The sequence below is a fragment of the Acanthochromis polyacanthus genome, chromosome 20, assembly GCF_021347895.1.
Source record: "Acanthochromis polyacanthus isolate Apoly-LR-REF ecotype Palm Island chromosome 20, KAUST_Apoly_ChrSc, whole genome shotgun sequence".
Classification (NCBI taxonomy): Eukaryota; Metazoa; Chordata; class Actinopteri; family Pomacentridae; genus Acanthochromis; species Acanthochromis polyacanthus.
In genome coordinates this window covers 31,265,289-31,282,513 of record NC_067132.1, presented here as the reverse complement: position 1 = coordinate 31,282,513, position 17,225 = coordinate 31,265,289, and the positions used below count along the sequence as shown (strand labels likewise).

The following is a 17,225-nucleotide window of genomic DNA, read 5'->3' as shown; positions in this document are numbered from 1 at the left end:
AAAATGAGTCCACGGTGGGCTCAAATGATCCACAGTGGGCTAAAATGATCCACAGTGGGCTAAAATTATGCAAAAATGATCCACAGTAGGCTAAAATGATGCTAAAATAATCCACAGTGGGGTAAAATGAGTCCATGGTGGGCTAAAATGATCCACAGTGAGGTAAAATGACCGACAGTGAGGTAAAATGAGTCAACAGTGGGTTAAAATGATGCTAAAATGATCCACAGTGGGCTAAAATGATATACAGTAAGGTAAAATGACCTACAGTGAGGTAAAATGAGTTTTTTGTGTCCGTTTTGTCTTTTTCACATCTTTGGTGTCATTTTTATCTTTTTGTGTTTTGAGTCATTTTTGTGTCAGTTTTGTGTCTTTGTAATTGTTTGCCAGTTTTTCTGTTTTTCTGTCTTTTTTTTACCGTCTTTTGTGTCAGTTTTTTGTTGTTTTTATCATTTTCACACGCTTAGTGTCATATTTGTGTTTAGCGGTGTGATTTTTGTTCCTTTTTGTTGTCATTTTGTGTTTCTTTGTGTGCTATGTTTGTCTCTTTGTGTCAGTCTGACACAGATATCTCTGCTTTCTCTCCTCCTCCGTTCTGTTTCCATGAACTGATATTTGAACGAAGTGGAACTCCGACATGTGGAATGTGTGTTTTGGACAGAAAACAGTGATGAAGGTGGATTAGTGTGTTTGTGTTGCCGTGGTGAGCAGCTGTGTTCCAGGTGTGCAGCTCTCCTACATTTCCCAGAATGCCCTTCAGCAGCAGCTGTTTTGCTGTCACTTTCACATAATTACTGTATTTTTGTGTCTTTTCTGTTGTTTTGGTGCCACATATACATATTTTCTGTGTGTTTTACATGTCTTATGTCAGTTTTACATCATTTTGTGTAATTTTGGTGTATTCTTCACATCACTTGTGTCTTCTCTGTGTCACTTTTGTTTATATTTAACATAATTTGTACAATTTTTTGTGCTTTTTTTTTTACATCTTCTGTATCACTTTTTCATCTTTAAAAAGTATTTTCTGTCAGTGTTGCATATTTTGTATACTTTTGGTATACTGTTACTTCTTTGGTGGTGACTTTGTGTCTTTTTGTGGTGTTTTACAGCATTTTATGGTAGTTTTGCATCTTTTTAACCATCTTTTTATGGTGATTTTGCATCTTTTCATGGTGGTTTTGCATCTTGTTATGGTGCTTTTGCATCTTTTTATGGTGATTTTTTTTTATCTTTTCATGGTGGTTTAGCATCTTTTCATGGTGGTTTAGCATCTTTTCATGGTGGTTTAGCATCTTTTCATGGGGATTTTGCATCTTTTCATGGTGGTTTTACATCATTTTAAGTTGATTTTGCATCATTCCATGCTGTGTCGTGTCACTTCCTGTTGTGCGTGTCACTTCCTGTCGCTGTGTGGATGTGTTTGTGGACAGACTACAGATCAGAGTCTGATTCTCCTTAGAAATGCTGGTATTTTAGCTCATTAGCTGCTGCTTCATTCACAGTTACATAAAACACGTTTGGCCAAAAATAACAGGCAGCAGCAGCAGCCGGCGGCCACGTTTTCCCTCTTTCTTCCTCCTGCTTTTGTTCGACTGCGCTGCGTCCGTCCCTGATGATTATCCGTCTGTTTGTCTGAGTGTCACCGTTTAATTGGACGGCCTCCTCCTCTTCCTGCGGCCTCATGGGAAAGTATGCAGACGCATTTTGATTTGATTATGGCTCACAAACCAAACTATGCTGCGTCGCATTCCAGCTCCAACAGACGCATGGGGAGCTGGTGGAGGGTTCCAATCCCACTTTTTAAGGAGATTTTGGGGTCTTTATAAGGGGATTTGGGGTATGTTAAGGTGATTTGAGGTCATTTTAAGGTAATGTGGGGTCTTTTTTAAGGTGATTTAGGCACTTTTTAAGGGAATATGTGTCTTTTAAAAGTGTTTTTGGGTCCATTTGAGGAGATTTGGGTCTTCTAAAGGACATCTGGGCTCTTTTTATGCTCATTTGGGGTATTTTAAGGTAATCTGGATTCTTTAAGGTGATCTGGGGTCTTTTTTAGGGAATTTGACCCATTTTTAAGGTGATTTGGGGTCTTTTACAGGTAATTTGGGGTTTCTTTAACTTGGTTTGGGGTAATTTTAAGAAGATTTGAGGTCTTTTAGAGGAGATTTGAGGTCTTTTAAAGGTGATTTAAGCTCTTTTTAAGGGCATCTGGGCTCTTTTTTTAAGCTCATTTGGGGGTATTTTAAGGGGATTTGGGGTCTTTTAAAGGGCTCTTTCAAAGATGATTTGGGCTCTCTTTGCAAGGGGATTTTGGATCTTCTCAAGGACATTTTGGGTCTTCTAAAGGACATTTTGGGTCTTTTTTTTAAGGGTATTTGGGGTATTCCAAGGTAATTTGCATCTTTTAATGGTGTTTAGAGATGATATGGGGTCTTTTACAGGAGCTTTGGAGTCTTTTAACAGAGATTTAGTATCTTTTTAAGGTGATTTTTGGGTGTTTTTAAGTTTATCTGGGATCTTTTAAAGGTTGCTTTGGGTCTTTTTTAAGGTGATTTGGGGTCTTTTAAATGTGATTTAGGCTCTTTTTAAGGGGATTTGGGTCTTCCTAAGGTGATTTGAAGTCTCTCTAAGGGGATTCGGGCTATTTTAAGGGGATTTGGGCTATTTTTTTAGGTCATTTTGGCATTTTTTAAGGGGATTCACAGTGAAATCTCAGCTGTAAGAGGGCAAAGCCGGCGTAGCAGCGGCTCTGGAAGCAGAGTGAGGATGCACAGGATGACTATCGGGACATCGTTCAGATCAGGAGTGTTTTACTTGTTGTGTTTCTGGACATTCTCTCAGGTTTTACTGAGTGGAACCGGGTCGTCTCTGGAACACCAAAACATTCTTTACTTTCACTTTGAATCCTACGGTTTGTTCTGTAATCATCAGATCAGAGGCTGAGTCACATGCTGGTTGTTTTGGCGGCTGAACCAGAGGAACACTACGGTTCTCTGAAAACACGTTTTCCTTCCAACAACCATTTTGTTTCTCAGGGAAAATACGTTCAGAGTTCTTCCTCCCAGATGTTCTCACGGAGTGTTGACGACGGTTTCTGTTCGCTCCGTCAGCTTTGATTTCCTGTTGTTAAATGACGTCAGGTTGGTGAAAACTGGTTTCAGAGCTCTCAGAAACACCGATTCAAAGTGAAAGTAAAGAAAGTTCTTGTGTTCCAGAGGCTTGCAGTGCATAAAAACGACACAGTTTTGGACAGTTTTAGACTTTTTTTGCTTCGTTTCATCAACATAAAATAATTTTAGATCATTTTGTGTCTCTTTTTGGTTGTTTTGTGTCTTTGTGGTCATTTTGTGTCTCTTTGTTTAACTTTCCTGATGGACCCTCCAGTGATTCAGGGTAACGGTGGTGTTTTGGGTCTCAGTCCAACAACCAGGATGTTCTGCAGTTGAACCAAACTGTTTCTGTGAAGGAGACTCGGTTCTAGAAGCGGTTGGTGATCCCTGAATGAATCCGTTTCCTGCTGCTGATTTGCAGAAGCTTCGTGGACGTTAGTTGTGGACGGATGCGTCCCTGAAGACACGTCTGACGTCCGACCGGGAGGTTTTAAAGGATCTCCATCAGGCCTGGCGGTGAAATACGAGTCCATTCGTTCTGCCGTTTGTCACTTTGGGCTCTCAGCATTCATCATCAAGTGACGGCTGTTTAGGTTTGAAAGCAGGTCAGAGCTGGAGAACGTCCTGGAAACACCTGGAACACTTCCTCAACGCTGCTTTCCAGGAATGAAAACGTCATTAGAACGCTCCCTCAATAACATCCTCAACTGATAGAACCCTCAATAACAGTTTTGTGTCTCTTTGTGGCTGTTTTGTGTCTCTTTGTGGTTGTTTTGTCTCTTTATGGTTGTTTTGTCTCTTTGTCGTTGTTTTGTGTCTCTTTGTAGTTGTTTTGCCTCTTTGTGGTTGTTTTGCCTCTTTGTCGTTGTTTTGTGTCTCTTTGTGGTTGTTTTGTCTCTTTGTGGCTGTTTTTTGTCTCTTTGTGGTTGTTTTGTGTCTCTTTGTGGCTGTTTTGTGTCTGTCGCCGTTTTGTGTCTCTTTGTGGTCGTTTTTGTCTCTTTGTGGTTGTTTTGTCTCTTTGTCATTGTTTTGTGTCTCTTTATGGTTGTTTTGTCTCTTTGTCATTGTTTTGTGTCTCTTTGTGGTTGTTTTGTGTCTGTCGCTGTTTTGTGTCTCTTTGTGGTCGTTTTTGTCTCTTTATGGTTGTTTTGTCTCTTTGTCATTGTTTTGTGTCTCTTTATGGTTGTTTTGTCTCTTTGTCATTGTTTTGTGTCTCTTTGTGGTTGTTTTGTGTCTGTCGCTGTTTTGTGTCTCTTTGTGGTCGTTTTTGTCTCTTTATGGTTGTTTTGTCTCTTTGTCATTGTTTTGTGTCTTTGTGGTTGTTTTGTGTCTGTCGCTGTTTTGTGTCTCTTTGTGGTCGTTTTTGTCTCTTTATGGTTGTTTTGTCTCTTTGTCATTGTTTTATGTCTCTTTGTGGTCGTTTTGTGTCTCTTTGTCATTGTTTTGTGTCTCTTTATGGTTGTTTTGTCTCTTTGTCATTGTTTTGTGTCTCTTTGTGGTTGTTTTGTGTCTGTCGCTGTTTTGTGTCTCTTTGTGGTCGTTTTTGTCTCTTTATGGTTGTTTTGTCTCTTTGTCATTGTTTTGTGTCTTTGTGGTTGTTTTGTGTCTGTCGCTGTTTTGTGTCTCTTTGTGGTCGTTTTTGTCTCTTTATGGTTGTTTTGTCTCTTTGTCATTGTTTTATGTCTCTTTGTGGTCGTTTTGTGTCTCTTTGTCATTGTTTTGTGTCTCTTTGTGGTCGTTTTGTGTCTCGTTGTCATTGTTTTGTGTCTCTTTGTGGCTGTTTTGTGTCTGTCGCTGTTTTGTGTCTCTTTGTGGTCGTTTTTGTCTCTTTGTCATTGTTTTGTGTCTCTTTGTGGCTGTTTTGTGTCTGTCGCTGTTTTGTGTCTCTTTGTGGTCGTTTTTGTCTCTTTGTCATTGTTTTGTGTCTCTTTATGGTTGTTTTGTCTCTTTGTCATTGTTTTGTGTCTCTTTGTGGTCGTTTTGTGTCTCTTTGTCATTGTTTTGTGTCTCTTTGTCATTGTTTTGTGTCTCTTTGTCATTGTTTTGTGTCTCTTTGTGGTCGTTTTGTGTCTCTTTGTCATTGTTTTGTGTCTCTTTGTCATTGTTTTGTGTCTCTCTGTGTCAGCTTTGCCACAGATATTTCATGTAAATTGTGATATTTCTGTCATCGGGTTAATCTCGGCTCTGAGTTCATTTCTAACGGTTGTGTTTCTGTTTTCTGATCTACGACTGTCCGAGCGTTGCTTCGGTTTTCTCACAGATGTGTTTCAGGAAGTCGCCTTGTTCGCCTCTCTTTGAGCTTCAGTTTGTTGCAATAGAGTCACAATCAAAGCTTCTCTTTCCACAGCACCAGGAGGGTCTTCTCAGGCGGTTAGAGGCAGGGATAAATCCATCGCCTTGTCCTGCAGATGATTAGAGCTATTAGTCGCTGGAGACGTGCAGCAGCTCCTCTTCTCATTGACTTCCAGAGACAGAAATGTGCTCCGTCATCATTCTTCTGGAGGCAGGAAACCAGAGCCAGTCAGGAGACCTCAGCAGAAAAGCTCCAGCTTCAGCAGCTTCAGGTGGGACGTTATTTATTCCTCTCAGATAAATTACTCATTATTACCTCCTTCATCATCTCACATTCCTGGTCCGTTCCCAGGAAGTCCGTCCAGATCCTCCTGATCCCTGACAAAAACACCTGAACCAGTCCAGGAATCCAACATGAGCTCATCTGTTTTCTGTCCTCAAACTGAAGCTCCAGCAGAGGAAAGGTTCCACAAACGCACCCAGAACATGTTGATGTTGGAGGTCACAGCGCCACCAGCTGGTCAGGAGCAGCTACAGGCTTTCATTGGTCCAGATGAGAACGTCGCACTTCAGACAGTGTTTGGTCTCATAGTGAGAGGCGTTTAAGGAGCACCAGTAAACTACAGCGCCTATGAGAGATGTTTATGGAACATCTGGTTTTTGTCGTTTTCTGTCTTGCTTTTGTCGTGTTGTGTCTTGTTTTTGCTGTTTTTGTCTTGTTTTGTCATTTTGCGTGTTATTTTGTCATTTTCTGTCTTGTTTTAGTTGTTTTGGGTCTTATTTTGTCATTTTGTGTCTTATTTTGTCATTTTGTGTGTTGTTTTGGATGTTTTGTGTCTTATTTTCTCATTTTGTGCCTTGTTTTTGTGTCTCATTTTGCCACTTTGTGTCTTGTTTTTGTCGTCCACCAGACGTCTCAGGTTCCTGCTTTACGTCAGACAGCCTGGAGCTCAGGAACATCTGCAGCTGTGTGGATCTCCATCAGTCTGGGGTAAAACTGTGGTTTTGTCAAATGGTGGAAACCTGCTTGTGGACTTTCAGCTGCTCATCACTCCTCCACACACCTCCACATCCACCAGCTCAGAGTTATATTTCCCTGGAGCGGTGCTGAGCGTCAGCCTGCGGTTCTCCGGGTTATCTGGGAACAGCCGGGGTTAGATCTACATGACCTGGAGGGAGCCTCCAGTCTGTCAGCAGGATTTTAAATCCAGCGTATCCTCAAACCCCCGACATTACTCACACAGACTTTCCTCCTGGTCTGGAAGCGTTCAGCGGCTTCAAACTGAACCACAGAGGAGTAAATCCATCGTGTCATCAGCACAGTTACTCGTTACTTCACACCACGATGCTGCCTGAACATTACACAGTTTGGACCAAATGTCTGCATGAGTCTTAATGAACGTCAAGAAATTGGCTTGATGATGTCGTTTTTCTGAGTTTCGACTTCAGGATTTGAAGCTTCCTCCAGACTGATAAATAAAAACACTTCTGAATTATTATTATTAGATGTATTAAAGGTCTTCTCGTTTATTTTCAGCTCCTCTGGACTCTATACCAACCATCAGGCATGGAGGTGGCGGTATCATTATACTATCAATTTAACTGACTCTAGTCTGAGTCAGAAACACAACAAATGCAGTGGAACGGCACCAATTCTGGTTCAGTTCCACTACATGTGTGGTCTTTCTGACCTGGTTCTTCAGGTTCTTGATAGGTTTAAGTCAGGACTTTGAGGAGACCAGTCGAGAACCTTCATTCTAGAACCTTCATTCTAGCCTGATGGAACCATTTCTTTACCACGTCTGATGTGTGTTTGGACTCACTGTCTGGTTGAAACATCCAACTGTGTCCAAGATCAACCTTCTGCTGATGGTTTTAGGTTCTCCTGAAGAACGTTGAGGTGATCCTACTTCTTCATTATTCCATTTACTTTGTGGAAAGCTCCAGTTCCACAGAGCATGATACTGCCACCTCCATGCTTGGTGGTAGGTTTGGTGTTCTTGGGGTTAAAGGCCTCATCTTCAGTTTTTCCTCCATCTGACCTCAGAACTTTCCTCCAGAACCTTTTCTTTGTCCATGTGATGAGTGGAGCTTTAAGGTTCTGCTTCTAGAGAAAGAACTTCCTTCTTCATGGAGCCTCTCAGCTCATGTTAATTTTAGACATGGTTTTAGTCACTTTAGACGATTGTTCAGTGAATTCGTGTCCATGTAGACATCTCTTCAGTCGGTTTGACAGGTTGGGCGTTTAGTTCCCTGAGTTCCTGAGGAGGCCAGAAAGACTGATAGCTTCACCATCAAAATCAAACTGAATTTTCTGTTTAGATGCAAGGCAGTGATGTGAGGCCTACAGGCTGGAGGCTAAGTTCTCTGAGGCTAACAGCAGAGGACGGTGGGTGGTTTCAGCCTGAAGAGGGGCTGATTTATCTGCTCCTACATGTTAGGGATCCACTTCAGAGGCTGTTTAGGTTTCAGCTGGGATAAATCAAACGCACCTCCAGTAGTCAGGATATTAAAGCCATATTTAGCTGGATATTCTCTGGCTGCCGCCCAGACGGCATGACAGATACATGGACGGACGGTCTGCAGTCGTAAAAACAAGGTTAGCACCCAACTCTGGGGGAACAGGAAGCAGAACAGGAAGGTAGAAAAGAACCGTGAGAACTGGTGATAGCGTGAACAAGGTACAGGAGAGAGACATAGCATGGAAGAAAGAGGCACATGTTACACAAAACAACCACAAAAAGACACAAAACAACCACAAAGTGGTCACTTTGTGTCTCTGTTGTAATTTTGTCTCTTCCTGGTTGGTTTTTGTCTCATTTTTGTCATTTGTTGTCTCGTTTTTGTCATTTTGTTTCTCATTTTTGTTGTTTTGTGTGTCGTTTTTGTCGTTGTGTTTCTTGTTTTTGTCATTTTTTCCTCACTTTTGTTGTTTTGCGTCTTGTTTTCATCGTTTTGTGTCTTGTTTTTGTCGTTTTGACTTTTTTTGTCTAACTTTTGTTGTTTGTCTGATGTTTTGGCGTTTTTGTGTTTAATTTTTCACTTGTTTTTTGACATTTTGTGTTTCGATTCATTCGTTGTTTCTGTCATTTTCTGTTTATTTCATCGCTTTGTAACGTTTTGTCTCCTTTTTTGTTTTTAAAATAACAGCAAATGATTTATCATCTCTAAACATTTTTCATGTAGATCCTTCTTCTCTGGGATTTTTCTTCACATTTTCTGTAATTTCGCCAAACAGACAAACAAAGTGTTGTTCCACATTTGTTCTTTACATGAAGGAGGCGTTCAGGGACCAGGAGAAAACCGTTAAAAACATGCCAACCCCACAACAAAACCACCAAGGAAGGATAAAGCAGCTTCCTTGATGCTGGGGTGAGCCAGAAAAACGCATGGTGAGCTGTTATTTCCCAGCATGCTCGGTGGAAAGGAAACCCCGTCTGCTGAGCTGAAGCAGACCTCCAGCAGCAGCTCGGGTTTACGCTCACGGAGGACTTTTTTTTTGGTTAATTGCAGCCATCATGTGGGAAACATTTAGCAGAGATGCAGGCGTTGTGGTGGCAGAATAAAGAGTGAAGAGCTGCTGTCAGCACCGTGGAGACGACCAATCATCTCCGTCCATCTCCTCAGAGGGACGCCCCAGGTGCTTCAAAAGTCACAGTTTAAAGAGGAAATCTGGGTCACAACAACGGAGCGAAACACAGAAAACACTAACAAAACAAAACCATGAATGAAAATACTAAATACACTGAATCATGTCAATATGAAGTGAATAGAAAAAAACACTGAACAGTTCCTGTTTTCTTTACTGTGGTTCATTTTTAATCTAAAGTCCTGCAGCTCTGTGGAACCAGAATGAAGGAAAGAGAACTCAGAGATCACTACTGTCAGTAGGACTCCGTCAGAACGACACAAAGAGATAAAAATGACATGGAAAGTATGGAAACAGCCAGTAAAGATGCTAAAAAGACACAAAAATGACACAAAAAATACACTAAAACGGCACAAAAGTATGGAAATTGACACTAACGACGCTAAAATAGCACAAAAATGACACAAAATATGCTAAAAAGACACAAATATGACACAAAAATACACTAAAACGGCACAAAAGTATGGAAGCTGACACTAAGGATGCCAAAATAGCACAAAAATGACACAAAATATGCTAAAAATATGCAAAATGACCACAAAATGTTGTGAAGCGACCAGAATGTGAAGTCGAAAGACCTCAGAAAGACGTAAAACAAGCAAAATCTGACAGTAAATGACAACAAAAAGACACAAAACAACCTCAAAAGTAAAGTTGGACGTTTTAAAATGTGACGCACAATGATCACAAAATGACCAAATTGTGATTCAACATCACTGAAGCCGCAAGAAAACCACAGAAAGTAGCAAAATGTTTGTAAAGTATTAAAAAAAGCAAAAAAAATAACACAAAAGGCATAAAACAGCCTTAAAACAAAGTAAAATGACCACAAAATGTTTCGAATCAACTTAAAAGTGATGCAAAATGATCACACAAGATTCCAGTGACTACAGAAAACAGAAAATGATATAAAGCCACCACAGAAGATCTAAAACTACCACAAAACTATGCAGTGACCACAAACACTGAAAAATACCTTAAAAAGTTTCAAAATGACCACATAAGATGCAAAACGACCACAAAATGTTCCAAATTGTGATTCAACATCACAAAAGCTGCAAGAAAACCACAGAAAGTAGCAAAACGGCCACAAATTGAAAACTACATAAAAAAGAATAAAATTACATAAAACGATGTAAAATTACGTAAAACGACCATAAAATGATATAAAACAACCTTAAAACCACCAGAAAACTATGATAAACAACCATAAAATGATGGAAAATGAGCATAAAATGATCATAAAAAGACGGAAAATGAGCATAAAATTTATAAAACTACCTTAAAAATATCATAAAATTTTCCAAAATGATCATAAAAAGACCTAAAACAATCATAACAATTTATAAAATAACCATATAAAGATGTAAAACCAGGTGAGAAGCTTCTCGTCTCTTCAGCGTTTAGTGTTTGTTTCTGCAACATTTAAATCAAACCTTCCAGACGTTTCAACACATTTCCTGTCTGACAGGAAGTAACTGACCTGCGGCTCGGCGAACACTTCCTGGATGCTGTTGATTGGTCCAACCGGAACACCTGACCCCTGGAACCTCCTCAGCCAATCAGCTGTGTTCTCCTGCAGCAGCCTGGAATCAATCAGAAATGTCTGGATTTACATTTAACTGTTGGCACGTCGTGTTTCTGAGTCTCTGTGATTCTATAAAATAATAAACTTTAATAAACTGAACCATTAAAGCAGGATTCAGATTTAAACTGAACCAACGTCACACAGCTGGACGTTTTAGGAGTCATATTTATGGATCTGTAGGCAGCTTTCAGTTATTTTGGACATTTTATACGACAGCGAGCTAACGCTAGCAGATATCTTTACGACAGTGAGCTAACACTAGCAGACATCTTTACAGCAACATGCTAACGCTAGCAGACATGTTCACGACAGCGCATTAACGCTAGCAGACATCTTTACAACAACGCGCTAACGCTAGCAGAAATGTTCACGACAGCGCATTAAAGCTAGCAGACATCTTTACAACAATGTGCTAACGCTAGCAGACATGTTCACGACAGCAAGCTAACGCTAGCAGACATCTTTATATAACACGCGAACGCTAGCAGACATCTGTACGACAGCGAGCCAACGCTAACGACATCTTTACGACAGCGAGCTAAAGCTAGCGACATCTTTTCGACAGCGAGCTAAAGCTAGCGACATCTTTACGACAGCGAGCTAAAGCTAGCAGACATCTTTACAACAGCAAGATAATGCTAGCAAACATCTTTACGGCAGCGAGCTAATGCTGGCAGACATCTTCACAACAACGAGCTAACGCTAGCAGTTCCCAGCTGACTGATGAGGATCTATTTCTGGTCCAGTCGATGCCTCTCTGTGCTGCTGGTCAGTAAATCGTGGATCTTCGTACCTCTCTGACAGCGTCTGCAGCAGCTCCTGACGGTTTTGGACTCTCAGGTTGTTGGTTTTGTATTTTGGCTCCTCTGTGAGCTCCACCAGCTCCAGAACCTGCACACAGACAGAGACACAAAGTCAGCACAAAGAGACACAAAACCATCACAAAGAGACACAAAACAAGAACAGAGACACAAAACCATCACAAAGAGACACAAAACAAACAAAATGTAAACAGAGGAGAGCAAACAAGTGAAGGGAGGCTAACATCACCTGACACATTTTAACAAACTGCTTGTCGTTTCCGGCTGCAACAACGATGTATCCGTCTTTGGTCCTGAAGCCCTGAAACAGAAAGAAAACGTCAAACACACCCTAGACCTGGTTCACAACCGTAGTCACAACCGTAGACCTGGTTCACAACATTAGACCTGGTTCACAACCCTAGACCTGGTTCACAACATTAGACCTGGTTCACAACCGTAGACCTGGTTCACAACATTAGACCTGGTTCACAACCCTAGACCTGGTTCACAACATTAGACCTGGTTCACAACCGTAGACCTGGTTCACAACATTAGACCTGGTTCACAACCCTAGACCGGGTTCACAACATTAGACCTGGTTCACAACCCTAGACCTGGTTCACAACATTAGACCTGGTTCACAACCGTAGATCTGGTTCACAACCGTAGATCTGGTTCACAACATTAGACCTGGTTCACAACCCTAGACCTGGTTCACAACATTAGACCTGGTTCACAACCGTAGACCTGGTTCACAACATTAGACCTGGTTCACAACCCTAGACCTGGTTCACAACATTAGACCTGGTTCACAACCCTAGACCGGGTTCACAACATTAGACCTGGTTCACAACCCTAGACCTGGTTCACAACATTAGACCGGGTTCACAACCGTAGATCTGGTTCACAACGGTAGATCTGGTTCACAACCGTAGATCTGGTTCACAACATTAGACCTGGTTCACAACCCTAGACCTGGTTCACAACATTAGACCTGGTTCACAACATTAGATCTGGTTCACAACGGTAGATCTGGTTCACAACCGTAGATCTGGTTCACAACCGTAGATTTGGTTCACAACATTAGACCTGGTTCACAACATTAGACCTGGTTCACAACCCTAGACCTGGTTCACAACATTAGACCTGGTTCACAACCCTAGACCTGGTTCACAACATTAGACCTGGTTCACAACCCTAGACCTGGTTCACAACATTAGACCTGGTTCACAACATTAGACCTGGTTCACAACATTAGACCTGGTTCACAATCGTAGATCTGGTTCACAACCCTAGACCTGGTTCACAACATTAGACCTGGTTCACAACATTAGATCTGGTTCACAACCGTAGATCTGGTTCACAACCCTAGACCTGGTTCACAACATTAGATCTGGTTCACAACGGTAGACCTGGTTCACAACCCTAGACCTGGTTCACAACCCTAGACCTGGTTCACAACATTAGACCTGGTTCACAACATTAGACCTGGTTCACAACCCTAGACCTGGTTCACAACATTAGACCTGGTTCACAACATTAGACCTGGTTCACAACATTAGACCTGGTTCACAACCCTAGACCTGGTTCACAACCCTAGACCTGGTTCACAACATTAGACCTGGTTCACAACATTAGACCTGGTTCACAACATTAGACCTGGTTCACAATCGTAGATCTGGTTCACAACCCTAGACCTGGTTCACAACATTAGACCTGGTTCACAACCGTAGATCTGGTTCACAACATTAGACCTAGTTCACAACCCTAGACCTGGTTCACAACATTAGACCTTTTGTGTCATTTTAGCATCTTGTGTGTTATTTTTGTGTAGTTTTAGCATCTTCAGTGTCAGTTTTCATACTTTTTGTGTCATTTTTGTGTTATTTTAACATCTCTACTGTCAGTTTTGGGTCTTTTTCACATCATTTTAACATTTTGTGTGTTAATTTTTTGTCATCTTAGCATGCAAAGTACGAAAACTGAAAGCCGGTGTCAGTTTTTGTACTTTGCGTGTCATTTTTGTGTCATTCTGAGTCCTACTGACAGAAGACATATCTGACTTCTTTCTCCTTCATTCAGCTGCAGGACTTTAATGAAGCACGGTGAAGAAAAGCGAGGCAGCAGAACGTCTCCTGCTCTTCATCTCTCTGACATTTTGTGGACATTTGCTGAGAAGTGGACCTCTCCTTCTGGATGGAATCTGACTGAGTTTGACTTTTAGAAGTCGTGTCAGGAAGTGGAGAGGCCGACTTTGTTGACTTTGGGGACTGGATGATTAAGTTGATCCTCCCCAGCAGGTAGATATGAAATTTACTCTAATTAAATCACAGTCCCACATGAGCTTTAAAGCACGTTTAATAACCTGAAACCCGAGGAAGCCGCCTCTTCTCCTTCAGCGTGTTTCTCCTCTTCTCTCTCTCGCTATCGGCTGTAATAAAAACTCTTCGCCACATGAAAGGCCGGCTGTCGTCGTCCCAGAGCGGAGCCTCGGCAGCGACCACATCCAGACCGCTAACCCTTCAGTCACACTGCTGCCACCGCCGCCTCGCTTTCATCCCCACCCCAGGGACTTGTGGGTAAAGCAGTCCACACGGGGACTACGACGGGACGTTCAGCGGTCGTGGGGCTGTCGGGTCGCAGCAGGGCGGCGTCTGCCCCCTGCTGGCCGTAAATCACAGCTGACCTCCACGTTTCCAGGATGAAGACGTTCACTGACAGGTTTCCTCAGCAGGGAAACCATGTCCATGTGAGACGCTAGTCTGAGCAGTAAAGGGACGGAGGACAGCAACAAACACGTCAAACACTTAACAAAAACACACAAAACGACAACGAAAAGACTAAAATGATCGAAAGAAACACAAAACAACCACAAAATACAGACAAAGAGCACAAAGAGTTGGAAAACATACAATGAAAAACACAAAATCATCAAATAAAGGTAGAAATTATCAAAGTAATCCCAAAAAGACAGACAATGTCCACAAAAACACACAAAATCACCGCTGAAAAGACAGAAAATGATCTCAAAGACACCAAACAACCACTGTAGGTCAGAAACAGACCATAAAAACACACAAAACAACCACAAAAAGACAGAAACTGACCCCAAAAACACATAAAACAACCACAAAATTACCACAAAACAACCACAAAAACACACAAAATCACCGCTGAAAAGACAGAAAATGATCTCAAAGACACCAAACAACCACTGTAGGTCAGAAACAGACCATAAAAACACACAAAACAACCACAAAAAGACAGAAACTGACCCCAAAAACACATAAAACAACCACAAAATCACCACAAAGCAACCACAAAAACACACAAAATCACCGCTGAAAAGACAGAAAATGATCTCAAAGACACCAAACAACCACTGTAGGTCAGAAACAGACCATAAAAACACACAAAACAACCACAAAAAGACAGAAACTGACCCCAAAAACACATAAAACAACCACAAAATTACCACAAAACAACCACAAAAACACATAAAATCACCACGAAAAGACAGAAAATCATCTCAAAGACACCAAACAACCACTGTAGGTCAGAAACAGACCATAAAAACACACAAAACAACCACAAAAAGACAGAAACTGACCCCAAAAACACATAAAACAACCACAAAATCACCACAAAACAACCACAAAAACACATAAAATCACCACGAAAAGACAGAAAATCATCTCAAAGACACCAAACAACCACTGTAGGTCAGAAACAGACCATAAAAACACACAAAACAACCACAAAAAGACAGAAACTGACCCCAAAAACACATAAAACAACCACAAAATCACCACAAAACAACCACAAAAACACATAAAATCACCACGAAAAGACAGAAAATCATCTCAAAGACACCAAACAACCACTGTAGGTCAGAAACAGACCATAAAAACACACAAAACAACCACAAAAAGACAGAAACTGACCCCAAAACACATAAAACAACCACAAAATCACCACAAAACAACCACAAAAACACATAAAATCACCACGAAAAGACAGAAAATCATCTCAAAGACACCAAACAACCACTGTAGGTCAGAAACGGACCATAAAAACACACAAAACAACCACAAAAAGACAGAAACTGACCCCAAAAACACATAAAACAACCACAAAATCACCACAAAACAACCACAAAAACACATAAAATCACCACGAAAAGACAGAAAATCATCTCAAAGACACCAAACAACCACTGTAGGTCAGAAACAGACCATAAAAACACACAAAACAACCACAAAAAGACAGAAACTGACCCCAAAACACATAAAACAACCACAAAATCACCACAAAACAACCACAAAAACACATAAAATCACCACGAAAAGACAGAAAATGATCTCAAAGACACCAAACAACCACTGTAGGTCAGAAACAGACCATAAAAACACACAAAACAACCACAAAAAGACAGAAACTGACCCCAAAACACATAAAACAACCACAAAATCACCACAAAACAACCACAAAAACACATAAAATCACCACGAAAAGACAGAAAATCATCTCAAAGACACCAAACAACCACTGTAGGTCAGAAACGGACCATAAAAACACACAAAACAACCACAAAAAGACAGAAACTGACCCCAAAAACACATAAAACAACCACAAAATTACCACAAAACAACCACAAAAACACATAAAATCACCACGAAAAGACAGAAAATCATCTCAAAGACACCAAACAACCACTGTAGGTCAGAAACAGACCATAAAAACACACAAAACAACCACAAAAAGACAGAAATAGACCCCCAATACACATAAAACCACCACAAAATTACCACAAAACACCCACAATGTCACCCAAAATGACCACAAAAAGGTAGAAATGATCAAGGCAATCCTCAAAAACACAAAATATACACAGACAAAATCACCACAAAGACACGGAACTGAACACAAACACAAACAAAACAACCACAAAAAGATACAAAACTGCACGAAAAGACACAGAATCACCAAAAAAACCATAAACAACCACGTCACACAAAATCACCACGAAAAAGACAAAAACTGACCACAAAAATGTAGAAACTATCAAAACAACACCAAAAAGACAGAAAATGTCCACAACAACATACAAAGTCACCACAGAAGACACAACATGAAAACAGAAAGATTAAAATCATCTACAGAAACACAGAACAACCATAAAACAGCAGAACAACATAAAAAGAAAATAGAGACAGAAAATGCACAATAAAGGACACAAAACTACCACGAAAAGGTAGAAATGATCAAAACAAACACAAAAAGACAAAAAATTCCCACAAAGCAACATTAAACAACCACAAAACAAGAACAAAGAGACAGAAAACATAGAATAAAAGACTCAAAATCAGCACAAAGAGACAGAAAATCATCTCAATGACACAAAAACAGTCACTATAGATCAAAATTTACCACAAAGCCACGGAAAATGTCCACAAAGGGACACAAAACCATCACAAAGAGACACAAAACAACCACTGAAAGATAGAAAGTGACTGCAAAACAACAGCAAAAAGCTCAAAAACAAAAAAACAATCACAAAGAGACAAAAACGTACAATAACAAGAATGCAGAATGTACAAGACAGAAAATCATCACAAAAAGACACAAAATCATCTCAATGACACAAACACAACCACAATAGACAAAAATTTACCATAAAGACACAAAACGAAAAGACTAAAATGATTGAAAAAAAACACAAAACAATCACAAAAATACCAATGAAGAGCACAAAGAGATGGAAAATGGACAATAAAAGACACAAA

The 17,225-nt window shown here is 40.6% G+C and overlaps 1 protein-coding gene and 1 long non-coding RNA gene across 50 annotated transcripts in view; one reads left to right on the top strand and one right to left on the bottom strand.

The window, feature by feature from the left end:
* The window catches only part of sugct (succinyl-CoA:glutarate-CoA transferase), a 53,885-nt gene that overhangs the window by 11,925 nt on the left and 24,735 nt on the right, over nt 1-17,225 (bottom strand). For 13 of the 49 annotated variants that reach the window (XR_007938286.1, XR_007938291.1, XR_007938248.1 and 10 more), the window contains exons 1-4: nt 12,852-15,252; nt 11,687-12,680; nt 11,430-11,527; nt 10,532-10,634 (exon numbers count right to left, since the gene is read on the bottom strand). Coding sequence is in view for 1 of the 49 variants with exons in the window: in XM_022218692.2 (XP_022074384.2) it covers nt 10,532-10,634; nt 11,430-11,527; nt 11,687-11,758 (273 nt within the window). In the remaining 48 variants the exon portion in view is untranslated. Of the gene's footprint in view, nt 1-10,531; nt 10,635-11,429; nt 11,528-11,686; nt 12,681-12,756; nt 12,814-12,851; nt 15,253-17,225 lie in introns of those variants that run through there. The other 36 variants (XR_007938251.1, XR_007938252.1, XR_007938250.1 and 33 more) reach the window with 36 other exon arrangements.
* Nucleotides 14,728-15,884, top strand: LOC127531285 (uncharacterized). The gene is made up of 3 exons (XR_007938296.1): nt 14,728-14,827; nt 15,162-15,494; nt 15,828-15,884. It is a non-coding gene; the product is annotated as an uncharacterized LOC127531285 (long non-coding RNA).